Source organism: Tiliqua scincoides, chromosome 2 (assembly GCF_035046505.1).
Source record: "Tiliqua scincoides isolate rTilSci1 chromosome 2, rTilSci1.hap2, whole genome shotgun sequence".
Lineage (NCBI taxonomy): Eukaryota > Metazoa > Chordata > Lepidosauria > Squamata > Scincidae > Tiliqua > Tiliqua scincoides.
The window spans coordinates 64,016,330-64,041,051 of record NC_089822.1 but is presented as its reverse complement, the minus strand read 5'-3'; the positions used below and the strand labels follow the sequence as shown (position 1 = coordinate 64,041,051).

At 41.8% G+C, this 24,722-nt stretch overlaps 1 protein-coding gene across 1 annotated transcript in view; it reads right to left on the bottom strand.

The window, feature by feature from the left end:
* The window catches only part of TUT7 (terminal uridylyl transferase 7), a 40,773-nt gene extending 16,375 nt beyond the window's left edge, over positions 1-24,398 (bottom strand). The window contains exons 1-13 of the mRNA XM_066615712.1: positions 24,231-24,398; positions 20,288-20,799; positions 18,813-18,991; positions 17,678-17,794; positions 17,025-17,202; positions 15,858-15,946; positions 15,307-15,358; positions 13,036-13,105; positions 10,890-11,016; positions 10,197-10,316; positions 6,222-6,356; positions 5,563-5,743; positions 639-1,747 (exon numbers count right to left, since the gene is read on the bottom strand). Of these exons, the coding sequence (XP_066471809.1) occupies positions 639-1,747; positions 5,563-5,743; positions 6,222-6,356; positions 10,197-10,316; positions 10,890-11,016; positions 13,036-13,105; positions 15,307-15,358; positions 15,858-15,946; positions 17,025-17,202; positions 17,678-17,794; positions 18,813-18,991; positions 20,288-20,777 (2,847 nt within the window). The 5' untranslated portion in view covers positions 20,778-20,799; positions 24,231-24,398. The remainder of the gene's footprint in view (positions 1-638; positions 1,748-5,562; positions 5,744-6,221; positions 6,357-10,196; positions 10,317-10,889; positions 11,017-13,035; positions 13,106-15,306; positions 15,359-15,857; positions 15,947-17,024; positions 17,203-17,677; positions 17,795-18,812; positions 18,992-20,287; positions 20,800-24,230) is intronic.
* Between the last annotated feature and the right edge of the window lie 324 nt (positions 24,399-24,722).

Here is a 24,722-nt window from a genome sequence, read left to right as displayed (position 1 = left end):
TATTTCAAGAGAAAGAAGTCACATTTAAAAGTTTCTCTTCTCTGAGCTCTATTATGATTTAAATATCGCTTTCCAACACAATAGTTTACAAAGAAAATCAAATAAATGATTTGATCCCGCAGAGATCCTATTCTCCAAACCACAGTCCACAGGTCCCCAACCTTCAAGACACACACACACACTGGCAAGCTGGGTGCTAAGATGGGTAGGGGCCAGGCATGCACCTTGGGTCACTGCCTCTGCTGCCGCTGCATCTACTGTCACCACAACCATCTCCAACCCAGCCATTTTATGTTCGCTTCCGCCTATGTGTCTGGTTCAGCCTGACTAGGAGGAGGGAACAGAAGAGGAAACTGTGGAAGACAATCTGCTCTACACTCTTTCCTATTTTCCACAATTCATGTACTATGTGGGCAGGTGGGTGGAGAGAGCAGCAGTAGCAACAGGGACGGAGGTAGGTATTGAGGTAGCAATTCAGATCCCACCCTTTAAATTCATCAGCCGACAATAATGTCACTAATGGGTCCACATTCTCAACATTTAACTTAGGCTACAGTTTCACTTTCATAGATAAACATGTACAGGAATTAAAAGCACTGCATTACAAACACGACTTACAGATACTTAAATGTTATTACCTTGCCTTTTGTGAAAGCAAATTCACTAAACTCATAGAAGAATTCATGTTTGCTGCACTGGTCTAGAGTTATGCTGCCTTCTGAAACCTCTCCTTTTTCAGCAGTGTCTTTTTTGTTCAAGTCCACTCTTGGAAGTTCATCTACATTCTTTTCAAATTCAGCGTCTTCATATTTAACAGATATGAACAATTCTTCCTCTTCAGATAGTGCCTCTTCATCACCAGATCCTGTGTATGTATTGTCCAGTTCATCCTCGGTATTGATGTTACCATGTTGTCTCTGGTATATGATATTCTGTACTTCCTCTTCTTCATCTTCCTCCTCCTCCGAGTTATCCATTTCAAAGACCTGTTCCGGAGTTGGCGGCTCCAATTTGATCTGAGAATCATCCAGTTCATCAGTACCCTCTGTGCTGTCCTCATCACCATCAACCTTATCTTCAAGCACATCACTGCATTCTAAACCAGATTCATCCATACCTGCTACAGGGTTTTGAAAACTTTGCAAGTCAGAAATGCTTTCAGTTTCAATTTCCTGCTCACTGGTGGAAACAGCAGGATCCCCACTTTCACTGTCTTCATCCAAACCTTGATTACCAATCAAATGTTCCTGACCTTCCTCTTCCTCTTCATTTTCACTCTCTGTCTCTTCACAGCTTGGTTTAAATTCCTCATTGTCACCAGAAATAAATTCTTCAATTATGCAGTCTGAGTCCTCATGGGCAATTTCTAAATGCTCCATATCATCTGCCAGTTGATCATCTGCAAAACCTTTGGTACCAAACACCTGAGAGAGATCAAATATTTGTTCCTGAGGAACATACAAACTTTTCTCAGTTACACTGCAGCCTGTTACCGGTTCCCTTGCTTCATTACATGCAGTTTGTGCATCAGTCAGGTCATGCTTAAGGGGATTCCTTTCACATGCCAAGAGTCTTGATGGGTCCAGTGCTCTAAGAGGACTGAGAAGTGTCTTCTGGTTGTTTGTAGTATTCTGCTTGTGGGGCAAGGCAAAATACTTGTAAGTTGCTCGTAAGCAGTGAAGGATATACTCATATACCAGTTGACTATTAAGAGTTCTTGCCACGTTCCTCTTCACCGAGTAAGGATCTAAGGAAAAGAGAAGACAACAAGTTTTCTTAAGTCAGTCTGCATTACTGAAATGTTACAACAGGTCTATTTACTAACACTGTAATTATGACATTTTTGAGCAAGGCTTCCAAACTAAAAGATGCTCAAGGCATGACAATGTGGTTCAAAAGCAAAACAGAAGATACACATTAGTCATCATACTTGACCAAGACCAGCTATTACCCTAAAGAAAACAAAAGATCTTTAGTGACAGCAAATTATGAAGAGGGAAAGGGAGGAGAAATACTGAACTTCCTCAAAAGGGCAAAGAGTGAGCTGTTTTTACAACTGAAAATTCTTTGCTTTTTAAATATTTAAAATGTTACTGTGATCCTGTTTTATATTCTATTCTTTTACTCAGGTGAGCTTGCAAAGGGCATATAGCAAAGTGCTTTAAAATCGGGTTTTGATGGCTTATCAGATTAGTGATGCAAGTCACTTAAAGACAGTGGTTCCCAAACTCCCCAGGAGTTTGAGAACCAGGGTAAGTACTTGCAGGGGAGGGGGAAGGCAGTGACATGATCCCCAGGATCATGCCACTGCCAGGAATGGAAGAGGTAGGTTAAACTTGCTCACTGCTGTGCCAACCTCCAGGGGTGAAGGAAGCCCTGCGGAGGCCTCGGCAGGGCTTCAAGCCTTAGAAAGTGTAAAAATCACTATCCTGATCCAGTTTATGGTCATGAAACTAGAAGTGGGTCATAATAGCGATTGTTACACTTTCCAAGGCTTGGGGAGCCCTGTGGAGGGCTCCATGGGGCTCCCTGCACCCCAAGAGGCTGGTGCGACAATGGGTAAGATTAACCCCCCCCTTCCATATCTGGTAGCTGCACAATCCTGTGGATCTCATTGCTGCCTTCCCCCTCCCCCTCAGAGGCCAGAGGCAGGGCTTCTCAGGTTGGTGGATCACAACACTTCAATTTGAAAACTTCAGCTTTAAGAGATAGGTATTACATACAGAGCAATGCAACCTTTCCCAACAATCTTTCTATTGCACTTGGAAAGCTACTCCTGTAGAGTGGTTGGAAAAAAAAAAAGAGCAACGGTAAGGGAGAGAGCACCTAACACTTTTCTGAACTGCTCTTTCCCTTACGTTAGCTTCTCCACTGGGGGGATAGCCACATGAGACATCAGAGGAATGGAAAAATGGCAGGTAGGAAAAAATAGTGTAGTATTCAATTCCCCATACACCTCTAATCTGACTGCCTCTCTACAAGTCCATTTTCTAGTTTACAAAAGGGTACTGGAATCCAATGCTGTATGTAATGTCCAGGTCAGACATTAAACAGTAAGCACAGCCGTAAGAAGCACAGGGATGTCAAACTCGTTTCATACAAAGGCCAAGGTTAGCATTCATGGCGCCTGCTGAGGGCTGGAAATGGCATCATGAAGCAGATGATGGCCAGAAATAAGCACTTTGTTCTCACAAAGAAACTCATTAGCTGTAAATCATGGAAAACGTGCAAATCTTGTTCATATTTTCAAGATATGAGAGAACCCAATTACACAGGCCAATACACATTTTGCTTCCTTAAACGTTACACCAATTCATGGGTATATTCATGGGTATATTCATGGGTATGAATTTACACCAATTCATGGGTGCCGATTCCAAAAATGGCATCTGTTTTGCCCTATCACATCTAGTTTTGGAGACACGGCATAGCCTCTTTAGTGAATGATTGAAGTAGCTTCCTCATGAGGAAGCCTACACCATGGCTTCATGAGGAAGCTGCTTGAACCATTCACTAATGAGGCTATACTATATCTCCAAAACTAGACATGATAGGATGCCATTTTTGGAATCGGCACCCCAAATTCATAACAAACCACCATAAAGTTTGGGAGAAACTTTTCTGACCCTCAATTTTGCAGGCCTGTGTTATCAGGCTGGGAGAGCCCAATTATAAAAGGAGCCAGATAAATTCCTTCTGGGGGCCACATTCTGCCCACGAACCTTATGTCTCATACCCACAAACGCTTGGTCAGGGTATCTACTGATGGTATTTTAGTTCGAGATTCACAAAGTATCACAGATATTTGCCTATAAGTTGACCTCACAGATAAGCCAAGGGCAGCTTTTGAGCCCCAAATCATGGAATTTTCTATGACTATTGGATAAGTTGGGGGTAAAACTTAGGGGTGTGTGAAATTCTTTGAAGATGACTTAACAGGAATTGTTCTCAGGCAGCAGCAAAAAGCCAAAAATAAAAAAGGAGCCATTTTACCTTCTTTTCCAAGCAGGAAGGGAGAAGGTGCTTATGGGAGTTGTAGGCTTTGTGCAGTGTACTGTGCTGCACTTCCATAGCAGCAACCGTCATACAGAACTACAATTCTCATAAGCACCTTCACTTCTCTTCCTAGTTGGAAAAGAAGTTAAAATGGCTACTGCTTTTTTGTTGCTGCCTCTGAATAATTACAAGTAAGTAAAATTACTCCTTTTCCCCACCTCAGCCCTTGTGTCCTGCTTCTCAGCGCAGTTCTGTTCCCACCTCACCAGGCAGCTGCTGTCAGAAGCTTCATTCACTGTATTGACCTGTGTATAAGTCAACCCATGTTTTCAGGGTCAATTTTTAGGCAAAAGTTTTTTGACTTATATAAGAGTATATACAGTAACTATGTATACTGTGTATACGAGTATATACAGTAAATGTATAACACTCGCCTGTAAAGTTCCCATTACTCACTTGTAGATGCCATCCTGTAATATGAAATCACTGTATGAACCTTCCTGCATGCTGCAGTTATTGGGGGAAGGACCTTATTCAGTGATGCCAAGACTATGGGACACTACCATGGAAGTCTGGGTTACCACCTCATTGGGTGCCTTTCTGCAGCAGATCAAAATATCTTTTGGTTAGGTAAGTATTTTATTTTATGGAAATGCTTGTTGACTATAACTGCCCTAGTTTTTTTTTTTAATCTGGCTGTTATTTTGTTTGTTATTGCTTCGGGTGTATGTTTATTTATTAAGTAGTTTTATTCTGGCTGCTTTTGAAATTAACTCTGTGTTTAGTTGTAACCACACAAGAGGGCTGCCCCTAGCCCATACGGCCCCTTTGTGCTGCCCTCTCTGCCACTCACTTTGTGCCTGCCCAGGACGTGCACACTTGGGGCTTGATGTGTGCAGGGGTCATTCCCTGGACTACATATTAAATAATGGAGCCAGCCCAATGACATCCACCAAGAGTCCTGGCTTGCTTGCTCACCCACCCTGCGAGCCAGCAACAGAAAAGAAGGGATAGAGCCACCTGCTCCTCTGTCCCCATCCCTGTTCTCAGCCTGGCTGCACAGCCAACTACAGAAACAAATTTTCCCTGCCTTGCTCACTCTGGTCCCCCTCCTACAGCCCCTTGAAGACATCCTCCTCCTTCCAGGAACCCCCTTAAATGTGGCACTGTTATTCAGTGCACAAACCGAAAGCTCATACGGGGCAGCCCAGCACTTAAGAGTTATGTCAAAGGCAAAACAAAAGCATACTGATGTTACTTGCTCAGACCCACAGGAAAGCAAACAGTTTGTGTAAAATACAGCCTTTATTTTCTGACCTTAAGCAAATGGGAATGAAAGTTGAGAGAGCAGTCCACAAGACCTATTAGGGTGCACTGATTAGGAAGCAGCAGTTCAGCAATATTTCCTTGTGTAACAACTGCATATGTAAAAGTGAGAAGCTCACGCCTGTTTAAGCCTGCTTGTGGATGCCCAACACACAATCAAGAACTGAAGCTTTGAATCAAAACATATAAAACTTCTCCAATATAACTGAATTCTCTGTTAACTGAACCGATTTCAGATACCTTCCACAGCAATCCGCTTTTTAGGCCAGTCCTTAGATTCACGAGACACTTTTTCCTTGAGACGTATACTGATGACTAAGTCAGCCAAGTTAAACTCCAGGGCGTAGAAACGAAGCAGTTCAACCCAGAGCTGTCCAACTGGGATTGGACACTGATGATCTGAATCAAACACTAAAGGAACCTAAAGGAAATTAAAGCAAAGGCTGAATCATTACCTTTGTAGAGAATGAAATCTATACTTCAGTAACCCAAATTCTAAAGAGCTGCAAGCTCTTAAAATGTTATACAAAATATTTAAAAATACAATAATTTAAGCTTTTACTTTACATGACAAATAGACCAAGTTACTGCTGTTTGGGAACAGTAAACAATTTCTTACTGCTAGGAGTTGCATTACCTGATCATTTAGTTGTTTAACCCTGAACAAATGTCCACAGAACTGTTGTATTTTAGTACTGGTTGTCCCACTGAAGTCAATGAAAATGCTCTAACCTCAAATCTCTTTTTGTGTCTTGCTAATACTCAATTGCCATTGACAAAAATGTTCTATGATTGTTAGAGTATATATGTTTCAATTTATTACCTGCTACTTCATAAAGAGCTTGACAACCGTACATTCTTTAATGTCTCGTATAATATTCCTTAACATTTATTCATACCTTGCCACTCTTAGGAGATGCTTCCTTTGAAGTACTGGGATCATCATCAGCAGGATTGTGCTCCCAGACTACAATGTCATTTTCAACTTCCTTGAGATTGAAGTTCACTAATTTGTTCAATGAAAATCCTCCAATCTAATAACAGGGGTGGAGAATGAACACTATCATTAGAATTAATAATATTGATTTTCCTCCCTAAATTAAAGGATGGAAAAGTTATGCTAGTGGATAGTCACTAAAAGTTATCATAACAAAATACATCTGATTTGTTAGGCGAAGGCTGCCATCCTAGACACACTTAGTTGGGATTAGGTTCCACTGAATTCAATGGACCCAAGTGCCTAGGATTGTCAGAATCCTCCCTTTTAGGGAAGTCACAGCTCAGTGGCAGGGCATATGCTTAAAGTGCAGAAAGTTCCAGGTTCAATCCCTGGCATCTCCAAATAGGACAAGAAAAAATTCCTGTCTGAAACCCTGGAAAGCAGGCGCCAGTCAGTGGTGGCAATACTGAGTTAAACAGACCAGTGGACTAACTGAATGTAAGGCAGCTACCTATGCTCCTATGTCCACTTAGCCCACAATTCCATTTCCAAGAGTGGCTCACCAGACATTTCTTGAAAGTCGCAAGGAGGACAAGAAAGAGATAGAACCTGCTAATACATTTAGGGCCCAATCCTATCAAATTTTCCAGTGCCGGTGCAGTTGTGCCAATGGGACGTGCACTGCATCCTGTGGTGGGGAGGCAGTCTTGGAGGCCTCCTCAAGGTATGGGAACATTTGTTCCCTTACCTCAGGGCTGCATTGCGGTTGCACCGGTGCTGGAAAGTTGGATTAGTTGGGTATAGTTCTAATACTATAAGAAAGGGAGACATATCTATCCACTCTCTATGTTATTCACACTTAAAAACCTCTATCACAGAGGTGTCAAATTTATTTCATACATTGGGCTGAATAGTATTCATGGTGCCTGCTGAGGGCCAGAAGAGACATCATTAAGCAGATGATGGCCAGAAATACACACTTTATTTTCATGTAGGAACTAATTAGCTTCAAACGACAGAAGAGAAAATATGCAAATTTTGATCACGTTTTCAGAGTATGAGAGAGATTTTTTTAATTTCATTCTCTCACTCTGCACTCATCTGCTATTCACCTGGTTTAAATAAATTATTTTAGAGTTTTTCAGGTTATTTAGTAAATTTATGCCCAAACGTTTCTTGTAATAGTAGCTATAAATATAATAAAACAAAGCAGTTAAAAATCAATAAGAATAAAATTGTTAATCATTTTATTCGAATGATTAACGATTTATTCCTATCTTCTAACAAATAAAATCATTTCTATAAAAGCAAGGGAGATAGATGGATTTTATGAGTCATCTAAAAGTTAGCAATGCCAGTGCCAAACAAATTTGCCTGGTCAAGGAATACCACAACCAGATTGCCACCACAGATGAGGTCTTCTGTCTAGTAGTCACCCACTTAAAGTATAAAGACACAATACATGGCCTTATCTGAAGATCTTAGATGGGCAGTTTACATGAGAGAAAGCTATTCTTTTGATATCTCAGGCAAAACCTTTAAGGCCCTACAGCTCAGCTCCCCTCGCCTTCGGAGATTTGGGGCATGCGCCTCACAATGACCACATGACCAGCAGTGGTTGTTGCATATTCGATCCGGTGTTGGTCAGAACGTTGCTAAGGGGTGCACTGTACTTTGAAATGTACATGGAAACAGATCAGTACCCAGTGTAGACATTTAATAACTGGTGACATACAGTCATGATAGAAACTTCTATCAATAACCTAACCACTGCCTTCTGAAACAGTTTAAGCTGAGATTTCACCATCCTGAATACTTTAACATCATCTGCAAACTTCACTGTTAAGCAGTGACTCTTGTTTATATATGAAGGGCAGGCCAATCCTATATTGTGCTGGAACAGGCCGGCCGGCTAGCCTGAGCTGTAGCCAAAGCAGGGTTGGGGCTGTCTGTGGCGCAACCTGGGACAACGGTAATCAATTCTCCATTCCCCACGTAACATGGCAGCAGCTCAAATGGGGCTACTCAGATCTGTGCCATCTAAATAGGTGGTGCAGATCTGAGTAGCCCAGCACCAGATCAGGCCACCTGGGAGGAGAGTTAGGATCCAACCTAAGTGCCAGATCCCGACTCCACCCCCTCCTGGGCCTAGTTCATCCATGGGCCCAACCGTCACCTGCCCTCCCCTTGCCCCATAATGCTCCCACTCCACCCTCCCCCTGCCCTCCCTAGATCCCCCGTGCTGGTCAAGGTAGGCTGGCACACACCTGCCCGATGGCACAGTGGGGCTGGATTCAGCCCCTGTAGGCCAGTGCATGTCAGTGCACCAGCCTACCTCCTCTGTGGTGGCGCAAAAGTGCCTTATAGGACTTTTGTGACACCCAGAGGCTGGTGCAATGTATTTGCACCAGCCTAGGGCGTACTTTGGATCGTGCCTTAGTAAAATAGCACCAGTGTCAATACAGGTGCTTGTAGGACTTCACTGCTGATTCTTTCATTGGGATAACTGTCCATTTATTCCTATACTCTACTTAACTGCAGCTTAAATCAATTAACAGTATAGCTCCTCTGCTTCATACTTCCCAAGACTGCTAAACTCTCTTGTGTTAGCCCAGTGCTAACAGCATTAGCATTGGGTGAACAGCATTGCTCACAGCAGTGTTGGACAGCATTAGCCCAATGCTGTCCAACATTCTAGCAATGATGCAGCTATGTCAATAGGGTATGTGCTGCATCCAGCAGTGAGGTGACAGTCAAGAGAAGGTAAAGACCTCCTCAAGGTAAGGGAATGTGTGTTCTCTTATCTCGGGGCTGCATTGCAGCTGCATCAGAGCTACAAAGTTGGATAGGATTGAGTCCTTAGAAGCCTTTGGTTAAGGACTATTTTTTTAAACTCCATGTTTTAATCTTTTGAATCACCCATAATATTTCTACAAGAGTGGCAAGGAAAGATTTCCATTACAGAAGACATACCAATTATTCCTCAAAACGATTCTGTGTTCCATGTTTAACCCTTGTCTACCTGGAGTAGAGGTTAGGCAGACAAACCCATAATTTTCTTATCTTTCTTATATCTTATAATTCATACATTCAGCATGAACTATTCATTACAACCGGGCTGGATGATGTGAATTCAACATAGCCCTAAGCCCATGGTTCCCAAACTATGTGCCACAGCTGCATGCCTCATCTTTACAGCTCTCCTGGATGCTGCCATCTTAGATTGCGCAAGATCTCCCAAGATGGCAATGCCCATCTTCCTAGATCTCCTGATCATCACCATTTTGAACTTACAAGACCCAGAAGAGCCAGGAAGAAGAGACTGCTGTGAAAGAAGTGTGCTGTGATCACAGTATGTTTGGGAACCACTTGTGGTAAGCCAATGTATTTTCCATTGTTATGTAGATTTTTCTCATTCTAGTTCAACACTGCTTTCAAAACATTTCTATACAAATATACTTGGAGTCTTGTAAGGAAATATCAGATGAAAGCCTCCTTTCCCAATAGTGTAGAGCAGCCATTTTCAACCAATGTACCATGGCACACTGGTTTGCTACAAATGGTCTGCAGATGTGCCATGGGAGTTTGGGGGAAGGTCATTTATCAGTAGGACCATTGGGGAATGTGAGCCCCCCACCAGCAGCATGGTGTACCTTGTCAATTATCCAAAAACTGATAGTGTGCCTTGACAATTTTAATACCCTGTCAGTGTGCCATGAGATAAAAGCGGTTAAAAATCACAGGTGTATAATGGTTGTGTTAGAAAGATTTTGCACTTTGGAAAAGGGTGTAATAGTTTCTGATGATATATGTAGGAAAATCAGTAATGCCCGAGATTGTCCTAGTTTCCCGGTGAGAAGGTAAACTCCTTATTCCGTAGTTACTAAAATAATCAATTCCAAACATTTCACCAGTATTTTACATACAAACATACCCATGATCCAAAATAAACTGGCAGGAAGGGTTCTTTCCTCTGTTGCAGAAAGAAAATAACCATTAAAGCAAACACGTAAGGTGGTAAGCCTCCTTCTTCAGGACGATCTGCACAACATAGCTACAAACAGATTGGAAAAATGCATTAAAACATTCCTTTGCCTGACATTTTGAAATTAACAGTGAGAAAACTACTAGGTCTTTCACAAGCAAATTTGAAGCATTACTGAGGAATCTGACAGCCTCATTCTCTACTGCCACTTTAGCAATAATGACTCAAAACACAAGATGCTCCTATAATTAAAACACCACTCTACACAAGGCAAGTGTAACACAGCCAATGTTCTATGTCCCATGTCTTTATGCATGAGGAGGCAGGATAGTTATAACATCATAAGTTGTAATGGAGTTGAACATCCCAACCACAGAAAGGAAGTCATACATACTCTTAACCACAAGGAGGAAGTCATTCACATTACCATTATTTGGGGACTCATATACTCATCCTTTCTCCCTTTCATGAATGAATTCTCTCCTCTCTTTCACTTATAGACCTAATAGGGCAGCATGGTGTCTGCACCAGCATTTTCATTGGGATTTTACCAGGATTATGACAGAAAGTCTTTGGTTAAACATTTTGTTATGCAGACAAAAAACATGCAATTCTCGTGTTTTGCTACTATATCTTACTTACCTTAGCCCAGTGTCTGAAGGCAATAACTAGGGACACAAGATGAGGTTCAAGTTTTCCTAGTGTAGCCAAGTGATTTGTTGTCAGACAGGCATTTTCATTTCCTGCACTAACTCTGCAGACAAGGCCACTAAAATTATAAAGACACCGAAGTTAGGATTTCCTCCCACTACTCAGGAAAAAAAGACTGAAAGTGGAACTACATAACTACCACTGCAAACAGCAACTCCCCAGTAATAGATCAGAACACTTCAGAGTTCTGGACCACTAGAGGGCGACAAGCATGGAGAAGCACATGTGATATGATACAAACTGTATCATATCACATGTTCTTTTAGTATACATTACCAAGGGTCAGAAGAGGAGAGGCTGCTTTCAGCAGTAGCCGCCCATCTTCCATAAGGTTCATTTTGAACACAACACATTCTGAAAACTTATTTGATAGTATAGCTTGACTTTTGTTGGCTCATCATTTTTCCCTTCTCTGAATAGTGGTTAGTGTAAAGGATATCACTACTTGGAGGGTTGCTGAGTGATATTTTCTATTTAAAATGGAATCAAATAGTTGGATTAAAATGTAATGAAAAGTATATTCTGGAATCTACTGTTGCATATACTGTATGTTGTAAAACAGGAGTTGCTATATTAGAGAATTAACCAATGTTAAGTTATTCGTATCTTATTCTTGAATGCAAACTTATTTGTAACGTATTATTAATCATTAGTTATGTTCTGTACTAAAAGAGGCCAGTAGACTGGCTTCCCATTAAGTAGCTGAACAGCACAATCCTAGCCACATCTAGTCAGATGTAAGTCCAGTTAAGTTCAGTGGGACTTACTTCCAGATAAGCATATACAGGATTGCAGCCTGAAAGAGTTTAATTGTTAACGACTGTGTTAAAAATTATGCACATCCGTATTATCACAGTACTTATTAGCTATGGCATGTGTTATATTTCATGGTGGACCACAGTTGCTTATAATGCTAGCTTTAAGCTTCCAACACTTAAGGACAACACAACTATCCTTTCAGAAGAAAATTTTTATTCTTCTTTAAATTAACACTTGCTTTCATTTTAGTACCTTATTTATCTCACTTGTTAAATATGTTCTAAAACGTCTTTCTTGCAGCAAGTCCCAACCACTTCACATGCCCTTTATTAACTATAAATTGTTTAAAAGAATGAAAACAAGACAAACTAGTAGCTAAAAGTAGGTGATGCCAAATAAAGGGTTAGAAAATATAAAAGACAGACTACTTCCATCTTTGACTTAATACAGGTCCAGCCTATTTATACACAGATTTTTTTATACATGGATTTGACTCAACCCGAATAGCCCCTGCAAAGGAGAAAAAATGTGCTGATCCCTGGAGAAGGGGAAACATGCACCCCTTTAAAATCAGTTTAAAAACTGAACAGTCCTTTAACAATAGCCTCCTTAATGAAAGAGAGAGAGGGCAGCTGGCTGACAATCCATCAGCCATCTCTCTCCAGTGGGGGCCCCTCCCTTCCCCCCCCCCCAGCATGTGAAAGAAAGATACTTTGCATTGGTGAAGGGAGGGGTCAGAGTGAAACCTTTCTAAGCACTTTGAGAGAGACTGATTTTTGAATTGTCAATGACTATCTTAACATCACAAAGGTCAGCAAGGCTGTTTTTAAATCAGAGGAGCAAATAAACTTTGTTTGTTAAATTGATTTGCTATAGTACATTTTTTGCCATTATTGTTCATTGTTAATAACAATGAGTAATGAATAGAATAATGAGGCTGTTCTTGCAGATTCTTAATGTATTTCCTCAGTGAGAGTTTAATGTTTTCAAGCTTAAACATTTTTACAATGTACATTCCACTGAAAGCAGTGCTGCCTAATTCCACTTAAAGGTTGGGATAAAATTACATGTCAGGACTTCATGGAAAGAAACAAAGCATGTTTCCTTCTTAAACATGCCATTTAAAAGGCAAAGGTGTGGAATGGAAAGAGAAGGGAGATCTATGCCCTCTTAAGTCTAGACTACAAATGACATGCTTTTATTACTACTCTACTTGTAAACATATTTTGAGTCATTTGGCACAGACAATTCTTTTCACAGTTGTGGGCATGTGTAATTTATATTGCTAAATGCTTAAGAACACACAAGTTTCTAGGACCTTTGTTTTTCTTTGCACACCACAACAGGCACTCTAGCATGGAAATCTGCATCAACATCAATAAAAGATTCTAGGGGGAAAAAGAAAATCACATTAATCATGCTGCTAAAGAAAACTAATTTGCAACTGCTTTCAACACAAGATACTCTTTTGCTTGTTTTTAAAGGTGCATTCTCACAGATTTAACTTTCACGTGACAGTCATTACACTAAAGACTGGCCATCCAAATATCATATGTTGGTTTTCCTCATGATACATTTTTGATATATACAGACTACAGCTGTCATGAGCATCTGCTTGCTTAGATGGGAGCTTCAGATGGTTGCCTGAACCACTTTTAGACTGTAAGAATAAAAGACGATAGGAAACTGTCCAAAAGTGAATTATGCAAAAACTGCTTCTGCCCATCCATACAAACACATGTAAGTGATTCACCACAGCCTGAACAATAGTTCATACCCTTAAAATTAAGAGGGTTAGCCACTGAGGCCACATAGCAGTAAGGTAAGACCCATTTTTGCATGTTCTGTTTGGAAACGGCAAAAACCTTTTAAGTAAAGATTTTTAGGCACCCAGGTCATGTTGCACTACAGATTAGATAATCTTCAGAGCAGCTGCCTCTATGCTTCCATCCAGAACGGATTTACCCCCACTGTCCCAATGCATGTGCACAGGTACAGTGGGAATTTAATCATTTCTGCCCAATGTTGTATATACGCAACAGGGACGAAATGTGTACACCTGTGGACTGGGCAAAAATGGTTAATCTACATTTGTGAGGTCGAGTATGACACCCACACAAAATAATTCCAGATTAATACGGAGGCTTAAGAGTGTGATTTTGCACATGCTACATATGCCTTCTTCCTGCAGTAGCAGGTTGTAATTCACTAAGCGGTACAGTCACTCCAAGATGGTGTGAAAGATCATTTTTTCCATTCAACAATCAGATCACCCTGGTTCTTCTAGCCATTCTCATATCCTGACATTCACCTCAATGAAACCTCAACATGCAGAGATGGGTTGTAGTTGTTTATACTCAAGGAATTGGGTGCCCTTTGGGAGAAAAGCAGGATAAAAATCAAATAAATAAAAAAATACTGCAGTGCTTTTGCCTCTCCCGCTGCTAACAGCCTTGTGCTGATGGTGTAGCCATCTGCACAACTGGATCTAATAGTTAACAGATAAAGAATATTGCCTACGAGGAGAACTGAGGAGCTATGTAATGAACTTGCTATTACCCTAGACTCCACACACCATGACTTGACAGGATTATAAACCAGCCATCCCAGTCACATGGTCAAGCTCAAAACTACCAACTCTTACTCCCTGCCACCACAATATTAATCTTCCCTTCTTCCAGTTGTTATGGTGAAAGTGTCCATTCTGCACAATCAGTGGCGTAGCTAATGATCGTGTATCCCGGTGCCAAGCTCAAAATGTTGCCCTGGAAATGATGTCACAACCGGAAGTGACATCACACCCAGGCTTTTTAAAAAATGAAAATTGGGATGAACCCACCTCCTCCCCCCAGCAGCTCATCACCCACTTGCTCTGCTGTTTCCCCCCAGTTAGTAGCATAGTTGAGGCATCTTCTGCAACCTGGGGTCAAAGATTTTGTAGCCCCTCCCCTGCATGACAAAATCCAATTATAATTAACTAAATAAATAAAAAGTTATCGGTTCCATGCTGTATCATAACAACTTCTCATTGGCACTCAGAACAAACAGTCTCATAAGTCAGTTTGGAGTTAAGCAAATCCAGTTTTTGTTCCACAAGTCAGTTGTGTTTTCATTTTTGGGTTAATTGGCCATAACTTTTGATAGAAAACAGATATTCCAGTGCCGTTTGTTTCATTGCATTCTGCATTAAATTACCTTTCCAATGATATATAACATGATGGTAATATTCATACATACCAAGATTTTCAAAATTTTGGTCACTAGTGTCAAGCTCAGCTTGTTGCCCCCTAAAGCATGATGCCCAGTGCAACTGCTACCCCCTGCAACACTGTGTACAATCATTAGACATTACTTGTGGTTCACCAGCTACTCTCAACAGAGACAACTATTATGTTAGGCATGTCACAATCTCTTGCATACTTCATTTTTTTGTTTCCTAACTCTCTGGTGGTGGTGCTGGGTGGGAAATCAGGATTTTGGACTGTGGCAGAGGGAAAAGGGCCTTTGCTCTTGCTGGTTCCAATCTGGATTGAGCCCCATCATGGCTACATGATCTGGAAGAGAAGCTGCCACTATGAATGTGTCTTACCACTGTTCTTCAGGCTTTCTTGTACAAGTAAAAGTACATCTGGTTGTGACATCTGTAAAGAATAGTAGAACAGAAGCTATAGATCTTTGATATTTCTTAACTTACTAAGTAGATTATATGTTGAAGAGAATTCTAAATATTAATACAGCACTTCATGACAGTATCAGGTTAAATATTACCTTTCTAGCTTTTACTGAAAGTGTTACATAAGCTACCTGCCTAATGATGCACCAAATTTTTAAGAGTATAAGATGCTCTTCTACAAGCCATATTAAAGGGAGGAATCTCATTAATATTTTAGTTCCTATAAACAGCTATTTAGGGTTCTGGAACTATTGTATGTTGCAACTGGCATGAAAATAGGGAGTGTGTTTTTCCTTTTGGAAATTGCTCAGCTTTATAACCTTCTCAAAACTGCCATCATGGCTCAGTATTCACAGTTCTGTACTATTAATGCTATGAACTACCTTATTTCTAAATATCACTGTACCCCATAAAGCTATTTGAACCCACATCACTCAATATTTTCTACTGAAAAAAATCATACTTACATTAGCTGGAAACTGAATATCTAGGTTTACATCAGAATTTTTGAAACCAAATCTGCTATATGAAGAGCCATACAGTCTTAAAGAACAATCTACAAGTGAAGGAAAATAATGATTTGAATTCAGAACAGAGAGCTATACTTTGTTCTCATAGTAGCAGAGTCTTGCCTAGAACTTGTCCAGGAAGCCCAAAAGGCTCCAACTTCCAAACCTCTCAGTGGTATAGCAGCTGAGAAACTATGTTCTGTTAACATCCTAAGAAACATGACTCATGATTTAGGGTTCCTCATGTTCTGCTTATTCTGCAACCGCCCTTGGCATGAGGCGACCTGAAATGCTTGTGTGGACTAGCACCCTTGGAGGGGTTAGCAAGCAGAAACCCTCAGCCAGCCTGCCTGCCGCCCTCTTCACCTTGCCACTCAACTGGAGGCTCCACTCCTCTTCCGGTTTCCTGAAAGCAAACTGGAAGAGACTTACAGCAGTGACAGCCTCCTTCTTACTTTTGGCGCTGCTGCAGGAAGAAAGATGAAGAAAACAACAAAAATAAGCTGCCACAGCTCAAAACCCTTTCTCCCCACTCACTCGGTGCTTGCAAAGCCTCCATGCTTTATGCTGCTTCTGTTTCCAATTAACAGAAGCAGTGCAGAGAAGTGGGGCTGTGCTGTTGGTAAGTAAGGGAAGAAGGGTGGGCTCCAAATCTCCATTGCCTGTTCACTTGGTTGGAGTGAAGAAGTGATTTTGAGCTTGTTTTGTTTCTTCTTCCTCTTCCCTCTCTAGCTTCCCTCTCCCCTTCTTTTGTTTCTTCTTCCCCTTCCTCTCTCTAGTGGAGAGAGAACAAGAAAAAACATTCTGCAGCTAACACCTGCCTGCTCCCTCTGACTTGTGTGCCCAAACGGGAGCATTTAAATGGGGGTATGTGCAAGTGGCATTTTGCGAGTAGAATTCAGGTGGCACAGTGGCCACCATCTTACTTCCAGCTGCTATGTTAACTCCTTCTTAGAACTTAATCTGTTTCACAACTTCAAGGCCTTATTTTTGATCAGGTAACTAAGGTACAGTGAAAATATACACTGGTTTATCTCTCGTTAAAAGTTATTAACATACAAGCCTGTAGACAAACTTAATTTTTAAAAATACTTTCGTCAATCAAACTTAATGACAAATTATTACCCGGCAATTTTTGATGCAATACATTCTCCATCGCACTTTTTATTCCAAGCCTTTGCTCCAAGTCTTCATTGTTTAAACCAAACTCTTGGACCACTTTCTCAATGGCAACACCAATAGCTTGGATCTGCAAAGGTGTTGGTGGAGGCAGGGCTGTCAACAATTGTTCTTCTTGCTTTTCCTTTAGAGATAATTTGAAATATAAAAGTTTTTTCAGAGTCATTTTAATAAGCTACAAAAATGTACGCTGGCACAGATTACTTACAGTCAACAACACCTCTTCCTTCATTCTACTGAGTTGAAAAAAGATAATTCAGATGTTCTCAGGAAAGTTACAAAAGGTCTACTTCACAAGTGTAGTGAGAACGAAAAGGAACAAAAGAACTGTGTACACCACCCTGAGCTTCTTGAAGTAAGGGTGGTATAAAAATGGGAAAAATAAACATTACATCAGATCAAAGAGGTGGTTGGTGACATTATCAGTGGATAGAGAAGTATCTAAAAGGAAGCAAGACTTGCAAGGAAAGATGAAAAGCAGAGTCACATTTGCAATAATTGTTCTAACTATGTTTAATCAATACTGATCTAGTGAGCTTTTTTTGGGGGGGGAGTAGAAAAATACTTCAATTCTGGTATAGGTTTGACTCTTAACTCACCTTTATGTTTTTCTTGTGTCTTTTCTCTTTTATATGCTTATGAGCAAAGGTCACCGATTCAATCAGAGCATCACATAATTTGCAAGTGTATTTGGCAGCTGGGTAGCTTCGAGGTCGCTAGGATAACATGAAGATTTATGGTTAAATAAAGAAAAGTATTCAAAGTTAAAACTAGGGAATATTAAAAAACTTAAATAGCACCAAAAACTGAGACAGTCTTGCATCATCATTCAGGTTGATCAGAACTCTTATTTCCAGTTAACTTGATAGCCTAATCCAGTTCTCAAACTTTTGGGGAGCTTTGCAGGGCAAAGTAAGTCTTTGCAGGGCAAGGGCAGTGACATGATCCCCAGGGTCGCATCACTAAGGGGGGCACTTTTACTTACTGTGTTAGAGCAAGTAGCAGGAAGTGTGGGGAGCCCCATGCAGCCCTCCACGGGGCTCCCAGAGGCTTGGAATCTTCAGTAACAGCAAGCGCAAACTGGCTGCGTTCACAAACTGAAGGTGGCTTGCACTTGCTATTTCTAAAGGTTCCCAGCCTTGGGGAGCCCTGTGGAGAGCTGCATGGGGCTCCCTGCACTTCCTGCTGCTTGCCCAACACACAGCAAGTAAAAGCACCCCCCTTAGTAACGCAATCCTGGGAAATGTCGCTGCCTCCCCCTTCCCCTTAAAGGGAAGGGGGAAGTGTTACACAAACTGGTGGGTCGCGACCCACCAGTTTGAGAAACACTGGTCTAATCTTTACTATGTGTGCCTGTCATACACACACTAAAATATGCCTGCACTACTGCATGGCTATATTCAGACTCAATGCCAGAACAAAGTTTGGTGTTATGAGACTAAGCAGATACAAATGTAGAACTTGTACACTATCTGAACTTCCACTATGCAGAAAGTCATAATTTGCAGTTGCATTCAAACCCAACAAACTAGGATTGCAAGCCACGGTCAAGCATGTTCAATTTCATTACGTTAGTATGTTAATTATATTAAAGTTTTTATCGTCTTTATCTTCTCCTTCACTGAGCATGTTAAAATACTAAGAAAAGCAACATTCCTAAAACATGTTATCCAGTCTGAAATTCATACATCCAATAAACAACCAAAAAGAGAGAAATGTGTACCAAATAACTACCTTCCTCAGCCGGTAAATGTAGTCTCGCTTAAGTCGTTCTTCAGCCTGCTGTAATCCGAGCAATTCTTTTGCTGTCAGTAAAGACTCATCTATAACTGGTCCATCCATATCATCATCTTGATCAGCCTCTTCTTTTCTCATCCTTCTTGATCTCCTTGGCCTCCTATATTTCTTCATGTCTTTTTAACAATTATCAGAACAAAGCTGCTTTAAGTGCATTGCAACCGGTCACAGAACTTACTAGCTCAGCGCATTTCCACAGCTCTGCAAAACCCAGAGTGATGAAGCTTCAGATGGAAGATACAGCTATGGTTCAAAAACTCTGGCATTGCAGTCCAATCAGGAAAGGGAATGCACAAAATGAGGCACCAAATTATAAATGTGCAGCACAATCTTCTGTACATTTACTCAGTTATCCCATTGCACGGGAGTGATAACAGGACACCTAAAATGAAGTCAATTTACAGGCCAGTATGGTCACAAAATGGTCAAAATATATATTTATGGCCTTGTTTATATGATGTAGCCCCTTTTTTTTCTTTTAGTACTGTCCTAAACATCTGCAACAGGCTACTTTAAATATTGAATCATCTTAAGAAACTTAATGTCATCTTCAAGTTTTCTCTCTTAATGTGTGTATTTCCAAACACTAGTACTAGGCATGTCATTACTATGCTGTACTAATTTAAACTACAATCATGAAGAAAAAATCAAGTAGCTCCTAAAGAATTCTGAGAGTCCAAGCTTCTACCTAACAGCAAGTTTCTCATTCTCAGAAGAGCTTCTAAGGGCTGGGGGAGCAGCCACATACCTCTCGCATCAGCATATGTTTGAGCTGGCCAGAAGGGAGGGTTGCAGACCAGGCTGGAACACTTTCAGATGTGTTTGCCCATGGCACAATTCACCAGGAGGTTCAACAAGCACAAGCCATATTGAAATGAACAGGAGCACAAAAGCACCTACATTCATGCTCTTTCATACATCTGTTTTATTTGGGGCTTACAGAGGAGCACATCGAATGCCTGAGAACTTCCTAGATGTTTGATGTTGGTATTTAGAATTTTGTGCAGGGCTATGAAGGCCCTTACTAATGCAATTCATAAAATCTTAAGACCCATGCCTACAAATTTGAAATTCTTTTACAGCTCTGGTTAGAGGGTTTCACAGAGCTACGTGCAGGTTAGCAGTATAGTTCTGACTCACGCAGCTCAAACAGGGCACTGCTGCAACTACAGGGGAAGTTGCTCTTTTGTCCCACCAACAACAGGCGATAAGCTGGGGATATAATTGATCGATCCAACTTTTCTATGGCAGTTGTAATTTAATTTACATTAAGTGCCACAATCTAATAATAAATACAGTGAGAAATGTAGTAGCATGGTATGCTTAATATTTTTAAGATTAGAAGATACAAACTTTGAAAGCAGCATTCAAAGACACACATACAGTTTCACTAAAAACAGTGTGTACATTACCAGAATTTCCTTTCCTGTCGAGTACATCTTCACTCAAGTCTTTCTGAAGCTGTCTTCTTACACTTCTGTTTCCTAGAATCTCATATCCATGAAAAGAATCTTTCCGTGTCCTGATAATCACAGGAATCCGGGCTGTAGCTTTGTATTCTCTCCAGTTGTCTGAATTAGTACAATGGTTGTCAGATTCCCACTTCTTAATGTGGTCTTTGGATGCATCATTTATCCTCATCCCTTGATTTTGAATAAAGTTTTTAGAAGATTTTGGACTACTCGAAATACCATGTATTCCCTTCCTGGGACTTGTTCCATAGTGACCCAGTGCTCCTCTTCTCTTCTCAAGTCCTACATCCATCCTGTTGCTGTGTCCATTTCCATAATCATCCAATACTTGGTAATCATGACGTAAAGCACCCCTCTGGAAATCATCTTCATTTAAAACCACACGGTCCTTATTACGTCTCACAAAGTAAGGTTTGGCAGCATCTCCCATTATAACAGTTGTTTATTCTTTCCTTGTGGGATGAGGAGAAGAAATACATTTTCAAAAATGGGAAAAGTATGCATGGAGAGAGCAGAGAAGTTTGGACATGGGAAGGCTCAGGTTCAAATAGTCTTTCAAGAAGCATATTGTGTGGGGTCTTGGGCAAGCCACTACCCTCAACCTAGCCTAATGTTTATGAGTAAGTATTACATATTCTAAGTACTGTATGCCAATATGCACAGGCAACACAGAAGTATATCATCATGCTTTCTGGATCCTCTATAAAAATATAGAGTATGGGATTAGCGATGCAGGGATGCCACCCAAACAGAATAATGTTTGGAAGACAAATATTTTGATTGTTCAAAGTACCGCATGCAAATATATTCAAACTGCAGCAGAACAGATTCTCCAGAAAGGCTGCTGCTTTTAAGAGCTCCTTTGAAGGGTGTGCATATGTACAGAGTCATCAGCCACAACCTCATTCTACAGTGACCCAGAAAACATAAGCAGCACTCCAAAGACTAGTGCAGCAAGTAAGAAGGGAGTGAAGCAACCACACACAAAGTAGTGGCACTTTGAACTTAAAATTATAGACCTTGCTGATTGCATTTATGCTTGTGTTAACAGAGATGTTAAAGTTGGAGAAGGGGAGTGGCATTGGTTTTAATTCCTGTAGATCAGATTATGTCTGTTGCATTAGAGTTTATCTACCACCATACCATTTGACAGGATTACAGAAAAAAAGCCCAAACATCACACCAGACAATATCTTTGGAGCATGGATTCAAATTGACAAGGGATGGAGTGGAAATGAAAGTAACAGCAGAGATTAAGAAACAACAGCAGAGTTTAAGAGCTGCACACAAATTGCAAGACTCAGAATACATCTTCATCTGCATGTTCTCTCAAAAAAATAACCACTTAAATTGATGTGTGCACCATATACACCCACATATATATGGGTGACTCCTGTCTCACATTAAACTAGTATATCAACTTAGTGCGCAATCCTAACCCCTTATGTCAGTGCTTTCCAGCACTGTGCTTTCCAGCACTGACATAAGGGCAGTGCAGCTCTGAAGTAAGGGAACAAACATTCCCTTACTTTGATGAGGCCTCCGTGAGTGACACCCAGCTGCAGGATGCAGCACATGTCCCACTGGCACCGCTATGCCGGTGCTGGAATGTACTGACATAAGGGATTAGGATTGCACCCTTAGTTGCATATGTGAATTCAACAGTGATTCCCTCTAGGTAGGGACAAACCCTGGCCAAGACACATTACTGCTACTTGTGCCCTACTTCCTTCTTGATGAGAGCTTGTTGCTAGGTCTCCTTTGATGCTTAGCAGAAGCAAGCAATCAAAATGAAATAATGAGTTAAGAATGCATTCCTATACTCTGGTATTCCTATACCCTGACAAAGGTGTGATCCACAGGGACTGAGATGTAGCAATGTGAGAGGGAGGCTAGTTTAGAACTGCAACCTACCAATAATATCTTTCACAAATGAGCGTTTGCTTAACACAGACAGGGGAGAGAGAATTCCATCTCATTTTCTCAAACGAACAAAGGTAAACAGCAACAACTATTTTCACAGGGACTCATTGTGCTGTACTCCTTTATTGTTCAGATATGTTTTATGAACAGGAATACATTCCTCACAAAGAAATGTATTCTGTGAAGTTACACAAGGATATCTATAGTTCTTCTCTAGGAAAGTAATCCTGTCCAAAGTGGAAGGGAATCCACTGTGAAGGGATAAAGGATACTTAATTGTTGTAACATTCACATGAAAAACAGTTCAGTGGCTGAACAGCTAGTAAATGTCCATATTTGCTGCCCCATTTTCACCCTGAATCCACCATGAGGACAACTGTCAAACAATTCCTTTCAAGGAAAAGCAGTTGACTTTGCAAGCAATGTACAAGCAATGAAACTTCAAAGAACGCAAGATGCCTGAAAAGATCTCACAAAAAGCTCTGTAACCACTACTCATAACAAGTCCATCATTCATAAGTTTTCAAAACCTTAAAAGTTTTATTTTAATTTGAGTTTTAATTCATTATCATCATTTGTATTACTTACTGTTACAGATCATGGGAAAATCTTAATTACTGATAACTAACCTTCTAACACAACACTGAAAAGTAGCTGTGCCATTCTTTCCTAGTATTTATAGGTTGAGTATCCCTTGTCTGGACTGCTTGGGATGGGAAGGTGTCTTGATTTCAGATATGTCTGGATTTGGAATAATTGCATAAATAAAAAGAGAAAAGCTTCCTCTTGCTCCTTTCACTGTTACCCATACGGGTGTCTGCTAGCCTCTTGGACATTTTTCAACAATGTCTGTTCAGATACACAGACAGGTGGGAATGAGAACAAGACATTTTAGTGTTCACACTACAAAAAGTTTAAAAACAAAAGTCTTGGACAAAAATGTCTGGATTTCGGAACGCATAGTTTGGATTTCAGATATCTGGATAAGAGGCAATCTACCTGAATCGTAGGCATGAACATTACTACACGAGTAAAAAACTTTTATTAATTCTAGTGCATAGTGTTATGTAGCTAGACTTTATATTCTCAGACTGACAGCCCAATCCTATGCATATCTACTCAGAAGTAAGTCCCATTAGAATCAATGTGGCTTACTCCCAGGAAAGTATGGATAGGATTGGGCTGTGAGTTATTAAACCTCAGCTGGGAAAATGCCTTTAGAGGGAGCCACCTTTTAAAAAAACACACCTTAGAATCTTGCTAGTGTCACATGCAAACATAAACAGTGAACAAAAGGAGGACAAGAGGACATAAGCATACTGTACCCAACGCCAGCTTTGCATTACAGAACCATTTCAGCCAAAGCAGGGCTTTTAGGCAACTGTGTAAAGACCCTGAGGCAGGTGCATCACACACCTTTCTTCAGAGTAGGGTTGCCAACCAGACAGGGTGGACCTGAAGCCTGCAGGAATCAGCACCTATCTCCTGGGAGGTGCAGTGGGTGGGGAGGCAGGTGAGGCAGAGCCTCCCCAAGGGAGTCCTTTGAAAAGCGCCACCACCGTGGGAGGTGTGCTTGCTTGCACACCTCCCACGCGGCGCTTTTCAAAGGACTCCCTTGGGGAGGCTCTGCCTCACCTGCCTCCCCACCCAACTCACACCCCTGGTTGTCACCTGGAGCTAACCTGATGGCTCCAGGTGACTCACCTGGAGCTAACCTGATGGCTCCAGGTGACTCACCTGGAGCTTTCCAACAGCTTCTCCATCCTGCTTGGGGGGGGAGCCTCCCCAAAACAGCTTCACCCAGACCCGGAGCTGCAATTCAGGGGTGGGGGGGGGCGAGAGGCCCTGAAGAGCCCCCGCTCCTTGGCTTCCCTGCCACTGGGGCTGCCAGCACCTGGCCGACAGGAGCCCCCTGGGCGGGGACGGCGGGAGTCGCCCCCTGGCGGGCGGGGGAACTTACTCGGCAACCGCTTTAACCGCCTCTGGGCCGCCGCTTCGCCTCCTCGTCCCGGTCCCGGAGGCGGCCGCTTCGTCCTCCGCTACTGGCCCCGCTCCATTCTAGCCCCGGCGCACGAACCCAGCCGAGCCCAGCGGCCCCTCCTCTCCTTCCTCTTCCTCGTCCTCCGCCCCTCCCATTGCCGGTCGCACCGCCTTGCCCCATCCGGCACAGTGTGTTTACCTCACGAGAAAGGGCGCCATGACGCGCCAGAGGCCCGGAGCCGCGCGCAGGCCCCGCGCCCGCCATGACACCAGAGGCAGGGGCTGCGGCGCTCCCGACCACGCGGCTCGGAAGACGCCCGCAAACAAGGCCAGCGACTGGAGTGGCAGCGCCTTTGTCCTCACAGCCTTCGCACTGAGACTGCAGTCCTGCCCACGCTTTCCTGGGAGGAAGCCCCATTCACCGTAACGGGACTTGGTTCTGCGTAGACACGCATAGGATTGGTGTGAGGCT